This window comes from Hyperolius riggenbachi, chromosome 12 (assembly GCF_040937935.1).
Source record: "Hyperolius riggenbachi isolate aHypRig1 chromosome 12, aHypRig1.pri, whole genome shotgun sequence".
NCBI classification, from domain to species: Eukaryota; Metazoa; Chordata; class Amphibia; order Anura; family Hyperoliidae; genus Hyperolius; species Hyperolius riggenbachi.
The window spans coordinates 75,768,620-75,791,587 of NC_090657.1; the positions used below are offsets into that span (position 1 = coordinate 75,768,620).

At 44.5% G+C, this 22,968-nt stretch overlaps 1 protein-coding gene across 1 annotated transcript in view; it reads right to left on the minus strand.

Moving 5' to 3' along the window:
• Positions 1–726: 726 nt before the first annotated feature.
• Positions 727–22,968, minus strand: part of PIGU (phosphatidylinositol glycan anchor biosynthesis class U) — a 43,148-nt gene continuing 20,906 nt past the window's right edge. The window contains exons 5-12 of the mRNA XM_068264213.1: positions 21,613–21,722; positions 18,654–18,754; positions 13,793–13,890; positions 13,561–13,715; positions 12,449–12,592; positions 11,131–11,255; positions 9,158–9,300; positions 727–7,277 (exon numbers count right to left, since the gene is read on the minus strand). Coding sequence (XP_068120314.1) covers positions 7,164–7,277; positions 9,158–9,300; positions 11,131–11,255; positions 12,449–12,592; positions 13,561–13,715; positions 13,793–13,890; positions 18,654–18,754; positions 21,613–21,722 — 990 coding nt within the window. The 3' untranslated portion in view covers positions 727–7,163. The remainder of the gene's footprint in view (positions 7,278–9,157; positions 9,301–11,130; positions 11,256–12,448; positions 12,593–13,560; positions 13,716–13,792; positions 13,891–18,653; positions 18,755–21,612; positions 21,723–22,968) is intronic.

Genomic DNA, 22,968 nt, shown 5'->3' on the forward strand with positions numbered 1-22,968 from the left:
GGAACTGAAGAGAGAGGTATATGGAGGCTGTCATGTTTATTTCCTTTTAATCAATACCAGTTGCCTGGCAGCCCTGCTGGTCTATTTCTCTGCAGTAGTATCTGATTAAAACCAAAAACAAGCATGCAGCTAGTCTTGTCAGATCAGACTTATAAGTCTGAACCACTGAAACACCTGATCTGCTGCATGCTTGTTCAGGGGCTATGGCTAATAGTATTAGAGGCAGAGGATCAGCAGGGCTGCCAGGCAACTGGTATTGTCTAAAAGGAAATAAACATGACAGCCTCCATATACACCTCTCTTCAGTTCCCCTTTAAAGGAAAACTTAAGCCAAAAATAAAAAATGATATTTACTCACCCGGGGCATCCCTCAGGCCCACAAAGCTGGATGGTGCCCTCGCAGCCCCGCTCCGATCGTCCTGTCCCCGCCGGCGGCGGCTACTTCCGGGTTCGGTGACAGCCGCCGACAGGCTGGGAACGCGGCTGATTTTCCGCGTTCCCAGCTGCTAGATCACCCTCTATGCTGCTATAGCGTATATGTTATACGCTATAGCAGCATAGAGGGTGATATAGCGGCTGGGAACGCGGAAAATCAGCCACGTTCCCAGCCTGTCGGCAGCTGTCGCTGAACCTGGAAGTAGCCGCCGGCGGGGACAGGACAATCGGAGCGGGGCTGCGAGGGCACCATCCAGCTTCGGGGGGCTGAGGGATGCCCCGGGTAAGTAAATATCATCTTTTATTTTTGACTTAAGTTTTCCTTTAAGGCCCCGTTCACACTTGCGGTTCTCTGCCAAACGGACCGGATGACCTGACCGGATCCGGACAGTTTGCATCAGGTGTTCATCAGGATGCGATCCGGATCCGTTTGGCAAAAGATAGTAGAAAAGGAATAAAAATGTTGGGGTCTGGGAGGTCAGCAGAAGGTGGACCTGTGGAATCAGGCCCTCCGCTGTTTAGCACTCACCTCCACCTCCGACATACTGCCAACATCTCCAGCACGTTTAAAATCACTGCTGCTCCACTCCAAAATGCTTGCCCATGTGTCCCCATCCAAAATCGCCGCTTCAGTACGCATAGGAAGTGGGGTAGAACATCCGGATTTTTAGCCAGTGTGTTGTGCGCTCTCCGGTTCTCATTGGTTTGTATTGGCCGGATGGTGCAGTCCGGCTCCGCTCCGGATACGGCTGCCGGAGGAGCCGGACCAAAAAATAGCGCATGTTGGGTCTTATGCCGGAGTCCGGATCCGGTCCGGACGAAACGGACGCATGTGAACGGACGCATAGGCTTTCATTGCTATGCCGTGCGTCCGTTCCGTCCGCTCTGCATGCGGTCCGGCACGGCGATTCCGGACGGCGACCGCTAATGTGAACCGGGCCTTAGTGTATTGACTGCCTTTTAACTCAAAGAATAGGGTACATTGTAAACTTACCCCATTAAACCCCAAATCACACTTATAGTCCCACATATCTTAGGTACAAGAGTCTGTGGTGCTACCATAATCTTGCCATAGACTTTTACAATAAGTCTGCAAGTTGGCAAGCATATCAGGCCTACCACCTGCAGACTTTTCTACAGAATACATCTGACAGTATTTGGGCAACAGAGTGCCGATGCAGCAGTGAATAGAATGAGCTGTACACGTCTGATTGCTCGTAGTTACATGAATACATGACATTTCCCCGATCTTTGCTGGAAGACATCTGTTGTGGCGAACCTGGCGTTTGGCTGGGGATATTTGCTCACTGGGTACAACAAATATTTGTTAATTCAGCAGATGGTCGGCCAAAACAGAGGAGATCGACTGTTCAAACATATCAAGTCTATAGTTACGAGAAGTAGAGGAACATTTGATCATCGTACTCTAGGTTTACTGGCCACTAGAGGGCGCAGGCTTGTGTTATGCCAGGCTTACCAATATTATTCATAATACAAATGGGGAAGTGAATACAGAAAAGGCTTGATGTAGCAGCTAGGAGTGCATTATTAAAGAGACACAAAAGCGAAACAAATGTATGATATAATGATTGGTATGTGTAGTACAGCTAAGAAATAAAACATTAGGAGCAGAGACATAAGTCTAATATTGTTTCCAGTACAGGAAGAGTTAAGAAACCCCTGTCGTTATCTATGCAAAAGAGCCATTAAGCTCCATGACTTTCAAAGTCACAGAGAGCTGTCCTCTCAAGCTTATTATCTCAAGTGTCTGCAGAAAAAAAAAACAATAGTGACAGAGAACAGTTCAATAGTTCACTGGCCTGCTCTGTAAAATAATTTAGAATGCTGAGTAGTGTGTAAACTGCAATTATTAGAGAATTATGCAATGTTATAAGACAAAAACTATATAACTGAAAATAAAAATATGAGAATATTTTCTTTGCTACTAATGTTCTAGTAATTATCTGTACTACACAACCAATTCATTATATCATTTTTTTTTCACTTCAGTGTCTCTTTAAAGCCCCTTCGTGTTTCTAGCCCCAGTGAGGTCCTAATACAAAGTTTCCAAGTGGCTATGCTCAGATTAACTGGTGCTGTTACCCTATGAGTGGGCGAGGAGGAGATGTTGGTGTTTAAATTCAGGATCCTGCATTGAGAAACCCAAATTATGCAGAACTCCGCACTGTAATACCCAAGCTAGTCTACAGCATCACGTGGTCCGGTCCCCGTCGTGGTTCCCGTGACTCTAATGCTTCCTCTCTCCAAGCCGGAAACGTGAAGCGTGGTGAGAACTGCAAGTGAGTGAGCCTCCAGTGACCCTGTCCACAGCTTCGGTGCGGTGTTCGGCATAATTTGGGTTTCTGAATGCAGGATCCCGATTTCGAAACAGGAAAAAAGGCTGTCGCCATAGGCGCCCATTATAAAAGCCGTGATTTACGGCAAAGTGAAATTGCAGACGCCAAAGCTCTCCAATTTGCAAATTGCAGCATTGCGGGCGGAAATTTCCCTTCTTTGCCGCAAAGTATCAGTAGAGGGAGGGCTTAGGAATAGGCAACGGTAGAGGGAGGGCTTAGGGATAGGCATCGGTAGAGGGAGGGCTTAGGGATAGGCATCGGTAGAGGGAGGGCTTAGGGATAGGCATTGGTAGAGGGAGGGCTTAGGGATAGGCATCGGTAGAGGGAGGGTTCTGTGTGAGAGTAGGTTTTTAAGACATAGTAAAATATCAGTTAAGATTACTGATATTTTACTAGAGGAATTAAGTAGTAGAATAGCAGTAATTTTACCAATATTCTACTAGCGGCAATCCCCAGCGCCCTTTTTTTTCCAGGAGCCTTTATTTAAAGAGAACCAGAGATGAGCACCCTCTTGTATTTTACCTTATAAATCAGTGGGAACATGACAGTAAACACCTAATCTGCCCTTTGTTTCATTGTTCTCTGTGTAATCTGACTGTTATCACCTCTGATAAGAATCCCCGACTGAGAAGTCAGGCTGCTCCGTCTAGCTTTGCTACAGAAAGATTATAGCTAAGTCTGTCTTCTGTGGTGTTATTTCAAGCCCAAGCCTGCCCCCTTGTGGCTTTGCTATAATGACTCAGCAATAATCATTCCCAGCAAAGCCAGATTTAATTGCTCAGTCTGGGATTCTTGTGACTGCTGATAACAGACACTTTTAGCAGTGAGGGTGAAACAGAGAGCATGGTAAGTGTTTTCTCTAATGTTCTTACTGATATACATGGTAAAATACACAAGGGTGCTTCGTCTCTGGTTCCCTTTAACATGAATGCCCCGATTTCAAACACCAACACTAGCCAGGAGTCACCTCATGGGAAAAGTTGGTTAGCACTTCTCCAAGTTAAACACTTTAAACAGAGCGCGGAGTTAAATCTTCCGGGACCTCACTGGGGACCCCCAACTGAATGTGCATGTTATTTACAATCATCATTATTACGGGTATCTGTGGTTAAAAACAAAAACAAAGCAATACAAAAACAGAAACTGAAAAACATCCAACAACATAGGCAAGAGAAACAGCAAGATGATAAAATACCAAATTAGAGATTAACTGCATGTCAAATATGATTAGTGCATCAAAGATCCAGGTTGCTGAAGCAATGGGTGCAGAGTTCAGTTTACAAAGAATGAGAGGATATTTGAAATTATAACTCTTTTCCCATTTACAATGATTTTTAGAATTAATCAGAATATCTCAAAAAACTCCATATTCCTTACGGATTCACAGTCACCTCACAAACTGTTCTGAAGTGAGAGCGATATGGAGGCTGCCATAATTATTTCCCTTCAAGCAATACCAGTTGTCTGGCTGTCCTTGCTGATCCTCTGCCCCCAATATGTCTGACAAGATTAGCTACATGCTTGTTTCTGGTGTGATTCAGACTCTATTTCAGCCAAATAGACCATGGGGGCTGCCAGGCAACTGGTATAGCTTGAAAATAAATATGGCAGCCTCCATATACCTCTCACTTTTGTTGTCCTTTAAGGATCACATTAACTATCGTGAACAATTTGAAAATGTAAAATACATACATTAACGTGCTTTGAAAACAAGTTTTGGGGGGGGATCATAGCTTCCCAACCATGTATGCAACAGGCTGCAATGTATTTTTACACTTTCCTTCTCACATGGTCAGCATTAAGTATTTCAGGAATTTGTCCTAAAGAACCTTGCCTTTTGTGGAACAATCCAGTAAGGGCCCGTTCAGATCAGAAATGCGGATGGCCATGCGTGCGGAACGCGTGCGGACCGCAACGCGTACGAACGCATGGCCATCCGCGTTTGTGTGCGTTGCGTGGCTGATCCCATCACTGAAAAGTGAATGGGACAGCCACGCGTTTTTGCAAAATCTGCGTGCAGCATGCGTTCCCGGACCGCACAGGTCTGGAACGCATGCAGTGTGAACATCAGACATTGCACTCTATGCAATGTCTGATGTCGTGCGTTTTGGCCACCTGCACGCGTTTCCAAAACGCGGCTGGAAACGCGTGCAGTGTGAACGGGCCCTTAGGTGTCTATTACTGTCGCCAGTCCAATAGCTGATCTTCCTTGGACCACTTTTTGTAGGTACTATCCACCTCCTATGTATGAACATCCCACAAGACCTGCTATTTTGGAGATGTGTTGACCAAGTCACCTAGTCATTGCAACTCAAATTTAATGTTTGTCGCTCAGATCATTATGTTTGCCAATTTCCCCACTAGTCTAGTTGAGGGGTCCAAGCAGGAAACAGTTCTCCAATCACAGCAACTCATAGGGAAATTCCGCTAATGTGATTAGGTGGACAGCACCCTCTTGAACTGCTATTTGGCCAATCACAACACTTTGTGCTGTAGAGGTTGCTGTGGTTGGAGAACTGTTCTCTATGGTTTCCTGCTGGGTCCCCTAAACTAGACTAACACCCTGATTTTTCCTGCTTCTGGCCCAGCACATGCAAGAACTGGCTGTGCATTGCTTGCCTTATACATTCCACCCCTGGGCAGGTGCGCTGTAATGAGGCAAAGTTATGCACTTCACCCATCAGTGGTTGTGGCTGATCAATTTATGTATACAGTTAATTGTAGATCCTGCTTTAGCTCATCTGTATTCTCTTGTACTCTCCTAGAAAAGTTGCAGAAATAAATAGGATCATCTTTTTACTGTAATGGGATTACTGCGGGAGCGAGTTATTGTGTTAATGCTCTTTCTGGCATTATTCGATGGCCTGCAGAACTACAAACTGTCGTTGACTAACCTGCTTGTTTGTATCAGAAAGGTATTGGCACTTATCAGTCACACCAGGGATTATGGGACATGTAGTACTAGATCCAGCAGAAAAATAGCGCAGGAGACAGGTTTGACTCCAGCCAATAGCCCTGCTGCTAGGACAGTAAGTAGGGGCAGAATTATGATGTCAAGATACTCAAGGAATGTCCCTGTTTTTTTCTAAGAGCCCAGAGTCACTCTTGTTTTGAACTTAAAGAGAACCGAAGGTGAACCTCAGGTAAGAAGACATTTACCAAAGAAAAGAGAAGACACTGGATCCTGTAGAGGCTTCCAATGCCCTCCCTGCCACTGTCCACTGGGACCCTCCAGATCTTCGCCCCACTCCTCTTCATGCACGAGTGCAGCCGTGCTCCACCCGTGCAAGCACGGGTACGTCTGCTCAGTAGCACTGAGCCGCTTGTGCACGAGCGGCTCCAGTTTACTGTGCAGGTGTGGCCATACAAGCACAGGTGCAGTTCAACCAGGCTCATTCCGGAAAAGGAGCACAGCCCCGATTTTCAATCCTCTAATACCTTGTTGGATTTCTTCAGAGGGTCCATGAGCGGCAACAAAGGTCCAGAGAGCCCCTAATAGGTTCCAAAGGGTTCCCTGTTCTTCTGCAAGTATGTTAAATTAATCTACGCAGAGGGAAATCATTATATTTTTCAATAACTCTCATACTCTGTACATGGATGCCCAACGTCAATGTTTTACTGTACACATTCAACTCGACCCTACCCTGCCCAATCCATTTCTAAAGCCTCCCTATTGGTCCTTTAATGTGATAAGTGGCTTGAAAGACTAACAAGGAAGCTCATATTAATTTTAATTTGACATCAGTAACCTGCATCTCTGGAACGGACTGTTTTTGACATGCAGTTTTCTCTGTATTATGTATTTTTGTCCAGTTCTGATTTAAAAAAAAAAAAAAAAAAAAGTTGTGAATCAGTATTGGAGAGAACTCAGGTGCAGAAGAGACCTGTAAGGACCTGGAGGTGTCATCAGCAGCTTCTCCATCACAGAGACCGGTGTCCACCTGCCTTCCGTCCAAACATGCTGCAAGGTTGTATTGTATTCGTACAGCTCCCCCATCAATATACAGGACCGGCTGGCACAAACAGGAAACACTTCATACTGGACAAACGGGTACACAGGTCTGTCTGTACTGCTGCCCACCTGTCCCGCTGCAGTAATACCAGGTCTGATGACTTCATCAGTGCTTCACAGGATGAACAGAGATTTCGGTTGCAGCAGGTTTGTTAGAAGGGGCGGGGTGACAATCCATGCTGCTTGACCTTGTTCAAAATCATTGTACGGTAAAAAGTAGTAATAGAGTCCTCTTGCTTGTCCTTTAGAACACGGAGGAGGGACAGGCTTGAGCTTTGTGTTTCTGCTCCACAGGAGGGCGCTGCCCCCCCATCACACCACCTCCCGTCTCTTACACATCCCAAGACCCAGCATGGCTTTTATTTTAAGATGAGGGTGGCTTCCGTTCCATCCTTCTTGGTTAGGTACAGGCCGTGATGGAGGTGATACTCTCGCCGGAGGAAGGCATAAAAATAATCAGACACCAGGAGGATCTAAAAAGGGGAGGCGGAAAAGAACATTTATAAATCATACTATACTTCACGGATAATTTAAGTGGACCTGAACTCTTGCACAGGACAGAAGAAAAAACACAGAAATGCACCCTGTATGTATTTAGAGAGTTTAGCCTGTCTGATCCCCCTTATCTGTGACTAATCACTACTGTAATTTGATTTCTCAGTTGTGTCAGCTGGCTGCATTGGCAGAGCAACTAATTTGTAAACACAGGATGTTAACCCTATGTTTGCTTCCATGAAAGCAGGAAATAGACACACTGCAGATAAATTGCAGGATTTGTGTCAGCAGTGATGCCTGGTACACACCATGCAATTTCCTGTCAGATAGATGGGTCAAATCAATTATTTACGTTCGGTCCGATCTGATGTCTGATGTTTTTCTGACTGATTTTGAATACAAGTGATTGGGAAATCGATCAGAAAAATGATCGCAAATCAGATCGGACCAAACAGAAATAATTGATTCGATCTATCTGATGGGAAATTGCATGGAGTGCACAGGGCATAACAAAGAAATGCATTTCTTTAAAGGTTATTATGCGGTTGCTCATCTTTTATAGCAGAGAGGAGATCTGAGTTTTACGTACGCTTTAAAGGAAAGATACAAGCTGGAAATATCTACTGCCCCTGCGTAGTACACTCCAGACCACGTGAGTGCAACAGAGAGCGACTCTCACGCAGGCGCAGTAGATGCCGACCTGGCCAGGTCGATTTTTTTAAATTAAATTTGCTTGAACCTTCCCAGGGGGCAAACCACTGTAAGAGCCCCAGACGCGGTACACTTCACTCCTGCAGCTGCCGGCTGCTCTGCTGCATCCTGGTACAGCTCCTAGTGCGTTACCTGACTCGCACATGCACACATTTGGAGCCATACAGAGGATGCAGCATAGCAGCTGTCAAAATAAAGAGGATCAGCGCTTTGAGCTCTCGTAAGTGGTTTCCACTGCATGCTACCCTGCATTCCCACAACATTCCTGCAAAAACCTAGTAGTCAGCTATTATTTGGAAGGTTAAAAACATACCTTACTGGGCTATAGAGATTAGCCAGGAAACAAAAATTATAACCCCATATGAGAGCGTTAGTTTACTTGTCTCACCACCAGGTATGAGCTACAGATTAAAAACGGATGAAACCTGAAAGTGTTTCATTCGGATTTCAATGTCCTAATTATTGCACCTGAGCGGGTGTGTGCGGCGGGATCAAACTTACCCAGCAGGTGCCTTCTTTAACCCGTCCCACGGCGCCTCCCACACTGTGTTCCAAGCCGCGTCATGCGACTGCAAACACTTCCTCCTTCCGGGATGAAGGAGGAAGCGTAGTAGTCACGTGCCGTGGCTTGGAACGCAGCGACAGAGGCGCTGTGGGGCGGATTTAATCCCCCCGCACACACCCATTCAGGTGCAATAATTAGGAGGTTGAAATCTGAATGAAACCCTTTCATATTTCATCCGTTTTTAATCCGTAGCTCATCCCTGCTCCCCACCTCTAGTTGCTGTGCTGCACTCCATCTTCCCGACACCACCACCTTCACAGCCAGAGCTTCTGAAGAGAACTCAGAAGTGTCCAGCAGATGGAGAGCAGCGCTCAGTAATTACTACAACATTCTCTGCACCAGCCCCCCACTCGTTCACACACAGGTACAGTTTTGCTTCTCTTGAAACTGCTCACTCATCCTTACTGGGCAGGATGGAATGACCCATTATATACATTCTCCTCTATACAATTCAATAAGTCAGTCTTTCGCCTTCGACTGAGCATGGTTAGAAAATCTCAAGGATCTAAACAATGAACGTTTAATTGATCATCATTCAGCTAGAAGATTCAGATAAAGATTTGCTCAGTGGCGACTACTCACCTGGCCCACATTGAACGAGAGCGTGATGGCATAGTAGAAGTTAGAGTTGGCACTTCCTGCATAAATCCACAAGTGCCAAAGGACTGGGAAGAGCAGCGAGCACACCACGATCATACAGGACACTATGAAGATGTTTCTCAGGACTGCAAGAATGGCAGAGAGAGCAGTATTAGAGCAAAACAAAAATGTACAACTCATGTCAACATTAAAGAGACTCCGTAACAAAAATTGCATCCTGTTTTTTATCATCCTACAAGTTCCAAAAGTTATTCTAATGTGTTCTGGCTTACTGCAACACGTTCTACTATCACCATCTCTGTAATAAATCAACTTATCTCTCTCTTGTCAGACTTGTCAGGCCTGTGTCTGGAAGGCTGCCAAGTTCTTCAGTGTTGTGGTTCTGCTATGAACTCCCCCATCCAGGCCCCTCTCTGCACATTGCCTGTGTGATATTTAGAATAGTGCAGCTTCTCTCTGTTCTATTATCTTTTACAAGCTGGATAAATCCTCCCCTGAGCTGGCCGGGCTTTCACATACTGAGGAATTACATACAGGCAGAGCTGTCTGCACTCTGCAGGAAGAAATAGCCTGACACTTCAGTGGAAGATAGCTGCAGGGGGAAAGAAACACACAAATGATCTCTTGAGATTCAAAAGGATGGCTGTATACAGCCTGCTTGTGTATGGATGTATTTTCTATGTGTGGACATACTGTACATCAATCTACTTCCTGTTTTGGTGGCCATTTTGTTTGTTTATAAACAAACTTTTTAAAACTGTTTTTAACCACTTTTAATGCGGCGAGGAGCGGCAAAATTGTGACAGAGGGTAATAGGAGATGTCCCCTAACGCACTGGTATGTTTACTTTTGTGCGATTTTAACGATACAGATTCTCTTTAAATTATGAGAGTTGCGGGAACAATGTTTGAAGAACAGCTGAAGTTAGAGTAATGTGGAGGAGTCTCATTTTAAACAATGCAAATTTCCTGGGTGTCCTGCTGATCCTCTACCTCTAACAATCTTACGGAAGGACACAGCAGAGTGGATCGGGAGGGAAACGAGGGTCAGGCAAGGTTACGGGGGCTGGAAGAAGCCCCAGGTAAGTAGAATAGAACTTGTTCCTCCCGTTACACTCTAAATCTCAGCTTGTCACTCCGTACACACGTACCTTTGCTCATAAGTGATGCTTTTCGTGGTATGACGGAGTGGGAATAGAAGTGGCACATGGGTCTTCAAGAAAAGTAACCTCATGGAGTGTGATCTGCATTGCCCTTTATAAGAGCTTTCAGATTACTATATTGAAAAGCTTAATTTAGAGACAGAACATTTATGTCGTCACTTTCTCCTGGCGGACTCTAATTGCCAGAGCTGCAGCCCCTAGGGCGTGCTCTATAGGCAGTAGCAGTGTTGGCGAGTCTTGCCCAAGGTCTCCTACTGAATAGGTGCTGGCTTACTGAGTAGGAAGAGCTAAGATTCGAACCCTGGTTTCCTATGGCACATTACTCTACTAATTGAGGTTGATAAAAAATGCATGCAGGGATGGACATTATGAACTGGAATACCAAGTACACATCACGTCCCAAACTGGATTCAACAATTGTAATTCTGGTTAAAGCTATCTACACACAGTGCAGCCAAACCGTTTGATTTTAAGGCTTATTTAATAAAACAAATGAGAAAATGAATATAGCTATTGACTAACATGAATATAGCTATGACTAAGGAAATGTGTGTCAAATATGTCAGCTACCAGCCTGTTTTTTTTTGGGATGTACCAATAAAGCAATCTGGATTTTATCTTCATACGGTGTGCTGCAGGAATTTTTCTTGTTTTTTTTTTCCCCTCTTCATAGGCAAGTATCTCACACATTTTTTTTCTGCTCACTTTAGTATTGCTTTAGCTTCCTCCAGCCTTAGCTAGAGTCCTGGCTAGAGTTCTCCCTTAAGCCATAGAATTAGCATGATAGACTTACACCTGGAAAGATGGGCCCACATAGGAAGTAGAGCCATATAAAGTGCCACGTCCCCCACTGTAGGGTAGGACTTGAAGATGCAGATAATAGCCAGCTGGACAAACATCAAGAACATCGGATGCTCTCTGGAACAGAGAAAAATGACAAAAGAACCATTAGTAAACTGCACTGCTATTAAAGGATACCTGAGGTGAATTGTAAATAAAAACTGGGCCCTATGTTAGTGTGTGGGGAGGTGTGCAGACTAACTGCACATCCTGTGTGCCAGCGCCCCCCGCAGTTTTTTTCTAAAAGTCTCCAATTGGTCCCATACATGGGCACGGTTGGTGCCCTTTGACTCTGACATACATGTCTGCGCAAGCGCAGTATGTCAGGTCGAGTGCCCCGTTACAGCACTCCCCCACTCATGTACATAGGAGACACAGCACTCCCCACTCGTGTACATAGGAGACACAGCACTCCCCGCTCGTGTACATAGGAGACACAGCACGCCCCACTCGTGTACATAGGAGACGAGCGGAGAGCGCAGTCACAAGTCGTCTGACTACTGCGCATGCGCAGCCATGCATGTCCGGGTCATAGGGCACTGACTGAGCCAACCTACAGGACCTACATGAGGCTTTTAGAGAGAACCAGAGAGGGCCGCTGGAACACGGGAGCTGCGGTAAAAGTCTGCACATCTCCTCACATAATAATGTCCCCAGTTCAATAAGAAACACAAAAGATGTAAAAATCGTCTAAAACAAGTCATATACTTAAGCATTTGCTATACATCATATAGAATTGACCCTGTGCACGTGTGAAAATAACTGACAAGCTTCAATCCCCTAGGTCCTGGGATGTATGCTGCAGTAAAAGGGGATGACACTAAAATATCACTATCTTCTAATCCAAATGTTTGCTGCAAAGCATAAAAGACCACTTAAAGGGCCCTAATGCTGGGAATACACCATACGTTTTTTCAGCAGATGTTTCGATAGATAATTTCTGACATGCCCGATCTAATTTTCGATCGTTTTTCTGATCGATTTCTTATAGAAGTGAATGGAAATTGATAAGATAAAAAAAAAATCGTTCGAAAATAAGATCGGACATTAAATCCACTGAAAAATCTCATTGTGTATTCCCAGCATAAAAGAACCTCAAATGAGAGGCATATGGAGGCTGCCATATTTATTTCCTTTTAAACAATAACAGTACCAGCCACAGACCCTAAACAAGCACACAGATCAGATGTTTTTAAAAAAGAAAAAGATTAGCTGCATGTTGGCTTCCAGATTAGTTTGCATGGGGAACAAAAACCCACAGCATAACTTACTTTAACTTGATGCTCAGTGGCACTGTGTAGAAAAAGACATTAATCTGGAAGATGCAAACAAAAAACAGGCTGAAGTGCTCAAACATCTCCGCAAAAAAGTACCAAAACAAGCCGATGTTTGGAGTCAAATCCGGGACAGAGAGTCTGAAATCGACAAGATAGAATAATCAGATACAAGATCATGGCGAAGCATACACTATAGTAAGCCTAGGCTGCTATCGCAGTTCTGTCAACGACTACGCTCTACGCAGTTCTGTCAATGACCGCTCAGTTCAGCCTTTATTTCACATGGCAAAGACGTGCAACAGGAAATAAAACAAAGTAACCAAATAGAAATCTTCAGTTAGTTTTCATTGCAGTTCTAAACATATGTAAAATGAAATCTTATTGCTGCTATGTGTAATATGTGTAACTATAGGTAGCATTAGAGGTTCACTGTCCCCTCCGCTAACCTGTGTCTCCAACCCACTACCCTCTGGATTGAAAGCTCTAAAGGGCCGGGATTTCCTCCTAATGTTTCTTATTCTGCTATCATTTATCATATTAATGCGTACCATTATTAGTGATTTCTCAAACCGCACATCAACAATGTATGCATCTACACATGTATTGCTGAATGTCCTGATTGCACAGAGTTTTGAACGTCTCATGTATCTACTATGCTCCACACTATTTGTTTTGCACTATGTACAGCACTATGGAAGATATTGGTGCCATATAAATACAAAAATAAAAAAATAGCAATATGTAATGATCCCATGTATTGGAGATCTATCACGCTATACAAAGACAACTACCAGGGGGCAAAAGTACTGACTGAAGCTCCCTCCATACCGGTGTGTGCTAAGCTGTATAGATCACACACAAAAGGTGGTAAAATCAAGCAACTCCCTAGCTATACCATACATAACTCCACACAAACACCACACGTTTCACCCCAAAGGGTTTCATCAGGGACAAAGAATAGAAGTGCAACACAAATGAGGTGTGATAATGGTCTATCAGGTGAATACTGTGACTATTTAAAAAGGACAACTACCAAAGAAAACTATTAATGGGATTGCACCACAGCTAAAATCACTGCAGCCTAGGCAAATGAATAGGATGCTCACATGAATCCGTAAATGGAATAGATGAAGTCCCAGGAGTTCAGCAAGAAGAAGGAATGACAAATTAACACCGTCAGGCAGCCCAGGTAGAGGGATGAATACTGACAAGTGAACAGCCAGAAGCCCTTACTGGTCATCTTCACAGGAATGAACTGTCTCTAAATGAGAAGACACATGTTAGTACCGTCCCCCAGAGCCTATGCTATTACTGGAAAGAATACTAATCAGTGAGTACCTGCAGAAGATAGAGGAGTGCTGGAGTGAACAAGGTGATTGGGTACAGGGACTGGTAGGTAGCCAATGACAGGAACACAGCGCTAAGAAGCGGGCTACCTGAGGAAAAGCCACAACAAAATTACTAACACAAGAAATATTTCAAGTACACGTGTACCATGGTTAAAGTGGACCTGAACTCATGCACAGGACACAAGCAAAATAGAAATGCACCCTGTGTGTTTTTAGAGAGATGAGCCTGTCTAATACCCCCTCGTCTTCAAATCACTAGTGTAATTTGATGTCTCAGTTGTGTCAGCACAGAATTTCTGCAGACACAGCTAATATGTAAACACACGATGTTAACCCGATGTCTTTTTCCTTAAAACGAGGAAGTAGACCCACTGCAGATTTACTGCAGAAGTTTTGTACGCTGTAACAAAAATGTTTTTCTTTAAAAAGGTAATAATGTTGTTGTGTATCTTTTAAAGCAGAAAGAAAGTTCTGAGTTCAGGTCCACTTGAAGGTACGTGTCCCTTTATTTAATCATTTTACAAGGTTAACTACAATCCCAACTCACAGCATTATATCCTTATAAATCAGTAGAGTGAATGGATTGTACAATAGCATAAACGCCTAAAGTTTTATTTAACCTTTTCACTGACTTAAGGGCCTATTTCCACTGGGGTGGCACGTCTGTTTCTGAATCTGACATGGCACCTGTGCTGCTGCAAAGCCGCAGCTGAATCATTATAGTGGCGCTATGCATGGCTATAGGGATTCGGATGCGTGTGGCGGTAAACTGCAGCATGCCATCTGTACTGCACTAGTGTTCCGATTCTGACATCAAGCATTGACGAAATAGCCAGCTCTTCCCCACTCAAGATATGGGGAAAGAGGCACCCAGGAGTAATAAAATACTTTAAAGACAAATAAAATAATGTAAGGTGGCTTACCTCAAGGAAGACAAACATCTACCTTGCTTTCTGTTTCATTCTGCACTGCACAGCCTGCTTCTAATTAGCCCTGATAAAATCCCCGACTGAGCACTCAGTCTGGCTTTGCTCAGGAATATATATAGCTCAGTCTGTGTTCTCTCATGTCTTTTTAAGCCTGCCCCCTGCTGGCTCTTCTCAGGAATCATTATAGCCGAGTCATTATAGCAAAGCCAGACTGAATGCTCAGTCGGGGATTTTATCAGGTCTGATAAGAAACAAGCTGTGCAGTGCAGAATGAAACAGAAAGCATGGTAGGCGTTTTCTCTAATGTTCCCACTGATCTATATGGTCAAATATATGAGGGTGCTTCGTCTCTGGTTCACTTTAATAGAAGAGTTTTTATTGCACTGGCAATGTTTTTCGTGGGTACTTGAGGTGGGCAAGTACCCACGAAACGCATTGCCCGTGCAATAAAAACTCTTCTATTAAGGGAGTTGGTCTTCCTTGAGGTAAGCCACCTCACCTTTTTTCATTTCATTTGTTTTTAAAGTATTTTATTACTCCGGGGCGCCTCTTTCCCCAATATCTTGTGCAGTCACCCTCCTTTTGGAGGGGAAACATCCCTCTTGGACTTTTTACAGGTCACTTGAGGTTGTTCTGTTTTTTTTTTTTTTTTTTTTTTTTAATCAAGAGTGCAACCACCACCAGCTCTGCCTGGTACCCGAGTGGAGTCGTGTTTGTACATCTCCACCTGCTGACAGTGGTTGGTTGCCCTTCTGCAACCCACCTTTGTAAGTATCACCTACCTTCACGCTAACAATATATTCCCACTACTGTAACATACTGCACCATTTGGGCTCCTGTTGTCTATGTTTTTTCCTCCTGTAGGATGCAATTTTTTTTTTAATCAACCTTCATCCCTTCCCCACTCAAAATTGCATGTGGAGAAACGCTGCGAATTGGGAACTTGAAGTGAGAAGGATATGGAGGCTGCCATATTCATTTCATTTTAAATAATGTAAATTGCTTGGCTGTCCTGCTGATCCTGTGTCGCTAATACTTTTAGCCTTGGACCCTGAATAAGCATGCAGATCTGGTGCTCTGACAGAAGTCTGACTGGAGTAGCTGCATGCTGGTTTCAGGTGTGTGACCAGAGCTGTACTCGCATCTCCCAGACTACATCTTCTGGCGTGCATTGTGGCAGGTTTGAACCCCACCAGGAATTACTAATACCGAATGAAATACCACAGGAGTTAAACATCTTAGTGAATTGTCAAGCAATTTTTTGGTCAATTAGCAAACTATTACCCCATGAGTGAAAATATTTTTTTTTCTTAGGGAATCTAAAATATCACATGAGGTATATTGCCGAACAAGACATTTTTACTGAATGCACCTTAGTGAACTGAAGCCTATGAAGCTGTCACTTAGCGTAGACATTATTAATTTGATGGTCCTGAACCTCTCACCAAAAGGTTGTGGACTAGTACATCTCATCAGGAATTCTCACGACTTTCTAAAGCAAACCTATGCAAGGACTTACACACAACTCTGGTCACTTCAAATGTACTCCGCGCTGCAGCTCTATGTGTATGACTGCAATCACACAACTTCTACTTCACTAACCTTTCAGAAGACCCTGCTATTATCTGCTATAACCCAAAATTAGCGTGCACCAGAGATGGTCTGTGTGCCTTTACATTTACCGTATGTTTTGCACGTCATAGGGTGGGCAGCGTAAAACGCAGGCACCAGTTTGATTGGCTGGTGTGCGTGTACTTAGTGCAGGGTAGCAGTTTCCTGTCTCCAGCCATGCCCCCTCGAAAAAGCCGGAAGGTGCCAGCGAAACATATCGGGACCCCCCGGCGTGTCTGATCTCTGACCCTGTCGGCTGCGGCTCCACCGCCCTCCCCTGCTGGGTAACTGTGGCTCCACCCAGGATACGCCGAGGCTCTTTCGGGTGCGCTCAGCATCACCAAGCACCTAACCCAAGCGCTTGCCAGCGTTGGCTCTTGTTGAGGAGATTCATGCTGTGGGGACCGGGACAACTCTGCCGCTTGCCTGCATGCCTCCCATACATGGACCCGGACTCTGTTATGATGCGGTGACATACTACAGTGCTGAACCAGCTACACGCATTATCAACTGGAATGGTACAGTATGTGGTCTGATCCTGTAACTGCATTCAGGCAATCTACTTGCATACAACTTATCTGAGCGAACTGCTGCATGAACTCTGCTTGCTTTTGCCTACTGCTGTACAACATGCTTTGCTGGCTCTTGAATGCATAAACTTGAGCATTTTTGACGCACAATTTCTGGATGCTTTTTGGAGACTGTCAGCCTTATTGCATCTTCTGAGCGGATACATATGCTTTGCCACATGCTGTGCTTTATTTTCCATAAAGGACATGCATCCATATAGTGTGGAATAAATCTTGGCTAATTCTAGCCCCTGTGGAAGATTTTTTCTCAGACGTCATTCATACAGGCCCGGGATCACATTCGGTGATCGGTGTTAGGTGTGCATGGTTTTGTGTGAGTTGGTTCCGGTGTGGTGGACGGCTGTTACACATGGGGTCTGTTTTTATTGACTATTGATGTTTGTTGATTAATTAAATACATTTTGATACTTTTATAAATTAGCATCGTCATACGATTCATTGGTGCACACACCTTGCTTTACCTTTTCTCCTAATCAATACGTATAACCCAAAATTAGGGCAATAAACATTTTCTATCTAACAATCGATCAATATATATCCAGGCCAGGTTTACTGGATTGCTTAATTCCTCCACTGTTCTCCAGCTGTGGTGGACTTTAGAAAATCAAGACCACAAATCTCTGCCAGTAGCAGCAGGAGGCATGAGACTGCAGGTCCCCGCCAGTAGCAGCAGGAGGCATGAGACTGCAAGTCTCCGCCAGTAGCAGCAGGAGGCAGGAGACTGCAAGTCTCCGCCAGTAGCAGCAGGAGGCAGGAGACTGCAAGTCTCCGCCAGTAGCAGCAGGAGGCAGGAGACTGCAAGTCTCCGCCAGTAGCAGCAGGAGGCAGGAGACTGCAAGTCTCCGCCAGTAGCAGCAGGAGGCAGGAGACTGCAAGTCTCCGCCAGTAGCAGCAGGAGGCAGGAGACTGCAAGTCTCCGCCAGTAGCAGCAGGAGGCAGGAGACTGCAAGTCTCCGCCAGTAGCAGCAGGAGGCAGGAGACTGCAAGTCTCCGCCAGTAGCAGCAGGAGGCAGGAGACTGCAAGTCTCCGCCAGTAGCAGCAGGAGGCAGGAGACTGCAAGTCTCCGCCAGTAGCAGCAGGAGGCAGGAGACTGCAAGTCTCCGCCAGTAGCAGCAGGAGGCAGGAGACTGCAAGTCTCCGCCAGTAGCAGCAGGAGGCAGGAGACTGCAAGTCTCCGCCAGTAGCAGCAGGAGGCAGGAGACTGCAAGTCTCCGCCAGTAGCAGCAGGAGGCAGGAGACTGCAAGTCTCCGCCAGTAGCAGCAGGAGGCATCAGACTGCAAGTCTCCGCCAGTAGCAGCAGGAGGCATCAGACTGCAAGTCTCCGCCAGTAGCAGCAGGAGGCATCAGACTGCAAGTCTCCGCCAGTAGCAGCAGGAGGCATCAGACTGCAAGTCTCCGCCAGTAGCAGCAGGAGGCATCAGACTGCAAGTCTCCGCCAGTAGCAGCAGGAGGCATGAGACTCCCCCATTGAAGCAGGAGGAACACGTAAATAAGACCCATTAAAGCCAATAATGAATTGAACTATAATATCCTTCCATTCCTCAACAGTGGATTTTGAGTGGAAGGGTCCTTTAAAATATATTAAGCACCCCCACTAACATACAACAAACATGTTAATTTTAGTAGGAGATTGAGTTTGCTTACAGACACAGCACTGTGCAATTTGTAAGTCCAGGTGACCTATGTAGAGCAATTGTCTCTGTACAAATAAGACTCACCTTTCACTGTAGCCAAGATAAACAAGGCAAGGACTGCATTATTGATGGCACAGGTAGATTTGGCCACGCAGGACAAAATGGTATAAGGATTCAACAAGTAACTGCAAAAAAAACCAAAAGAAAACAGTTCAGTCCACAATGGTAAGGACAGAAGTCGGCTCATACTTAGAAAAAATATTGTGTTTTGAAGCCTATAAATTGGCATAATACTTTTATCTTTAAAGAGGAACTGTAGTGAAAATAACGCATTGAGTAAAATTGCTTTTTTTTTTTTACAATAGCCAACAACAAAATTATTTAGTCAGTGTTTGCCCATTGTGAAATCTTTCCTCAACCTCATTTATAATTCTGAAATGTATCACAGGCAGTGACATCTTTAGTTCTGTCAGGTGATCTCTGCTGAGTTAATTTTAAGGAGAGTTCTAAAGCCAGGAGAAAATATACCTGAACTCCCACAATGCTTGGGGAAGAGAAGGGGAGAATTTTGCATAGCTAAATAGCCTAGGCTGAACAGCAATGGGAGGGTGGAGTTACATACCATTATACAGCAATAATCGCATATAGGAAGTGTTCTGAATCAGAATCATGGATGCTAAAACCAGGAAAATTTACTGTATCCTGAATAATTTAATGCATTCTACTTTATGTTACTACAATGACTCTTTAACCTCCCTGACAGTATGATTACTTCCAGATTTTAGGGTCTAAAACCGATGTAAAAGCTTTTAGACCCTAAATGCAGAAAATAAAAAATCATACCTCAGCAAGATTTACGGCAGCCCTCACCTCACATTACATTACTCACCTCCCCTGGATCCAGTGCTGCAATTCTCCCTTTGTCCTCCAGGTGGCGCTATACCCCTAAAGTGAGATCACTGGCTGTTATGACAACAGACTGCGATCTCACCAGAGGGATTGAGAACCTCTGAGGACCAGAATGGCTGCCATTGTCTGGAATCCAGGGGAGTCGAGTTACAAACACCCGCTGCATGCAGGCTCTGCATACACCTCCATGCAGCTACCCCAATCTCAGGCTTGGGGTTACTGCTCTGAGCTGCAGAATTCCAGCCCCAAGCCTGACTCAGGGTTACTGTTAAGGAGGTTTAAGTAAATGAGTAGTACTTGGAAGATTACTCTACTGGCAACACAGAGATTGATACAGGCCACGCAACACCCATTCTTCATTGAAAACCAGTTAATGCACACCTAGTTTGGTACGAGAGTCCAAAAATGAGGTAGACAGGAGAGGCAGGTGTTTAAATGCAGCAAAAGTAGTTTGCAAGTGTCAAAATGCAGCTTGTAGTATGGCAAGAGTCATTGGAGAACTCTAAACCAGCAGGGAGCACTTCCACTAGTCTGGAAATGTCAAATGCATAAAGACTAATGAGACACTACCTGTTAACTCCTTCACAGACAAATAGAAATATCTCCATGTAACTAATACAAAACAGTAAATTTGTGGTATATCTATTAACCACTTCCCTACCCTGGTCATTTCCACAGTTCAGCTCAGCTCTGATTACTTTGGCAATAACTTTATCAAGAATTATCACAACTAAATGGTCTATGTATTGCTTTACTCAGGTCAAATTGGGCTTTTTGTGGCTTATATTTGTTTTTAGTAATTACCTTTTTTTTATGCATTTTAAAAAGGAAAATAAGGAAAAAAGTGAAAACATACAAAATGTATCCACTTTCATACAGTGTAGCATTAATGTAAACAGTTCTATTGTACATTAAACCCACACATTTAATTTTTCTATTTCTCCTGTTTATTTAAACAGTCCATTTGTTTTGATAATGTATTAGATGTAACAATTAAGTAATTTATACAATCTGCTACTGTCTGCTCCTGTAATGTGTATTTTACACTTGCTTACTAATTAACTCTGCTATTGAATTCCCTGGGAGGAGGAGAGGGGTGTGTGGTCATTACTTTACAACTCTGTTGTAATGTTATCAGGTCAGAGATAAATAAACAGTGTTATGCTGGGTACACACGTTGCGATTTCCCGCTCGATCAATTATTTTCAAAATGTTCGATTCGGTTTCGTTCGATACAGCCGTCGATTTTGCATACTTATCATGCAAAAATTGACGGCTGTATCGAACGAAACAGAACATGTTGGAAATAATCGATCCCGCGGATCGAGCGGGAAATCGCAACGTGTGTACCCAGCATTAGCTAATATTTTGTAGGAAGGAGAGTACAGAGACTTATGTTTATGTCATATGGATAGGAAGTGGTTAATACACGATAATTACCACACCAGCTGCACTTGCTAATGAGCAATAAATAACCAACAGTGCCAGGCAGTTTCTGATTGCTACATTACTGGATATGTCTAGAGCATGTTGACAGTGCTGTGACCGCCATCCCTTGTATCTGTATTACAGTAAAATAGTCAGGGCCATTTCTAGACATGCTGCCTGAGGCAAACTTGTGAGGATGTGCCCCCAACCCCCAAATTTGGAATGATCGCACAGCACCCAACAATTTACTCTGCTTCATTTAATGTTCTCACATGACATGCGGCAGCTCAACACAATAGCACACTGGCTGGCTGTGAGTCTGTGACAAACAAACTGCTTACCCTCAGCCACTTAATTCCTCCTCAGTCAGGTCAGCAATGCCACCTCCTCCCTTCTGCTGTGCAAGTCAAATGAAACACTGCTGCTCCCCTGCCCCTCCCCGCTTCACTCACTATCAGACTCCTCACACAGCACAGCAAGCTGCTTTTCCCCAATGATGACCTCCTCACCTCGCTCTCCTCTTGCTTCTCCTCCTACTCTGACAGCATGCTGTAATTGTAAACACACAGTACAAACATGCTGCCCCTGTAATCTCTGCGCCTGATGCAAATGTTTCACCTTGCTTCATGAGGGAACCGGCCCTGGCACCAGTATACTGTGGTCCTGCTGACCCTGCATCTATATATAAAAGTGAATACACACTTACAAGATCGCCACCTTCAGTGGAACGTAAAACATTTCTGTCGGTACTCTAAGCAGGTCAACAGATCCCGGTGAATACTTGTTCAGTTCCAAGTACAGCTTCTGCTGCTTAAACTGTGGACAAAATAAAGACACTGATCAATAAAAACCATTAAAGGGGCACTATGGCTAAATTCTATGTGTTTTGTGGCTGTGATATTTATAGCTGTATGTGGAGAATAGTTAGGAACGTGCAATGTAGCAGATGATTTTTTTTTTTTTATTTTTTTTTTTTTACACTAACACCATCCTTGTGTAGGTTTAGAGTCGCGTCGGCAGATTTACCTTACTGACGCGACTCAGGCTAATCCATTATGGTGCAGGAGGCATCTTTCCCTGCTCTTGTGCTGCCGTTGTTGGTCTCCCCTTTCGGAATCAGCCGTAAAGTGTAGCAATGTGCTGCCGTGCAGTGCGAGTGGCACGCAACCTCCATCTGCGGTGGGAAGCAACCGCCGTGTGGAGAGGGACGCAGCCTCACTGATGATGCTGCCCGGCAAGGACCCCTGTAGCGAAGCTGGCAATGAAACGGACACCTATTGTTATTCTATGGTTACCAGCCTTCGCTGTTTGAAGTGCGCAGTGTAGCGGCGGCATGAGAGAGCAAACACAGCGCATCTGCAAAAAAAAAAAAAATCATCTGCCACATTGCACGTTCCTAACTATTCTCCACATACAGCTATAAATATCACAGCCACAAAACAAAGAATTTAGCCATAGTGCCCCTTTAAAGGAAACCTGAGCTCAAAGAAAATTATACATACCTGGGGCTTCCTCCAGCCCCCTTCAGGCTCATCAGCCCCTCGCCATCCTCCCAGGCTGCCTGAATCCTCTAAATGGCCCAGAAAAACGTCCAGTAAAAGGGGGGGGGGGATGGGGACACCTGCACATCACAGCCGGGAGTGTGACGGGGAAGCGTGCGCAGCTGGACTGCGTCTGCACCGACTGGATGGATTACTGGGACGCCTAGCGGAGGATCCAGGCAGTGGAGGAGGATAGTGAGGGACCAATCAGCCTGAAGGGGGCTAGAGGAAGCCCTAGGAATGTATTTTTTATTGATCGCAGGTACACTTTAAAGCAAATCTGAAGTGAAAATAAACTGATAAGATGCACAACTGTATCTATACTTTGGCCCAAATAGGACTTTCCTGGAATCCCATGGCCTTATTTCTGTATGTGTACCCGAACTTCTATCTTACAAATTTAACTGGCCTTAGATTGTAGGCATGTGCTTTTAAAGGGAACCTGAAGCGAGAGGTATATAGAGGGTGCCTTATTTATTTCCTTTTAAAAGTCCTCTATCAAAAATTTTTTTTATATATAA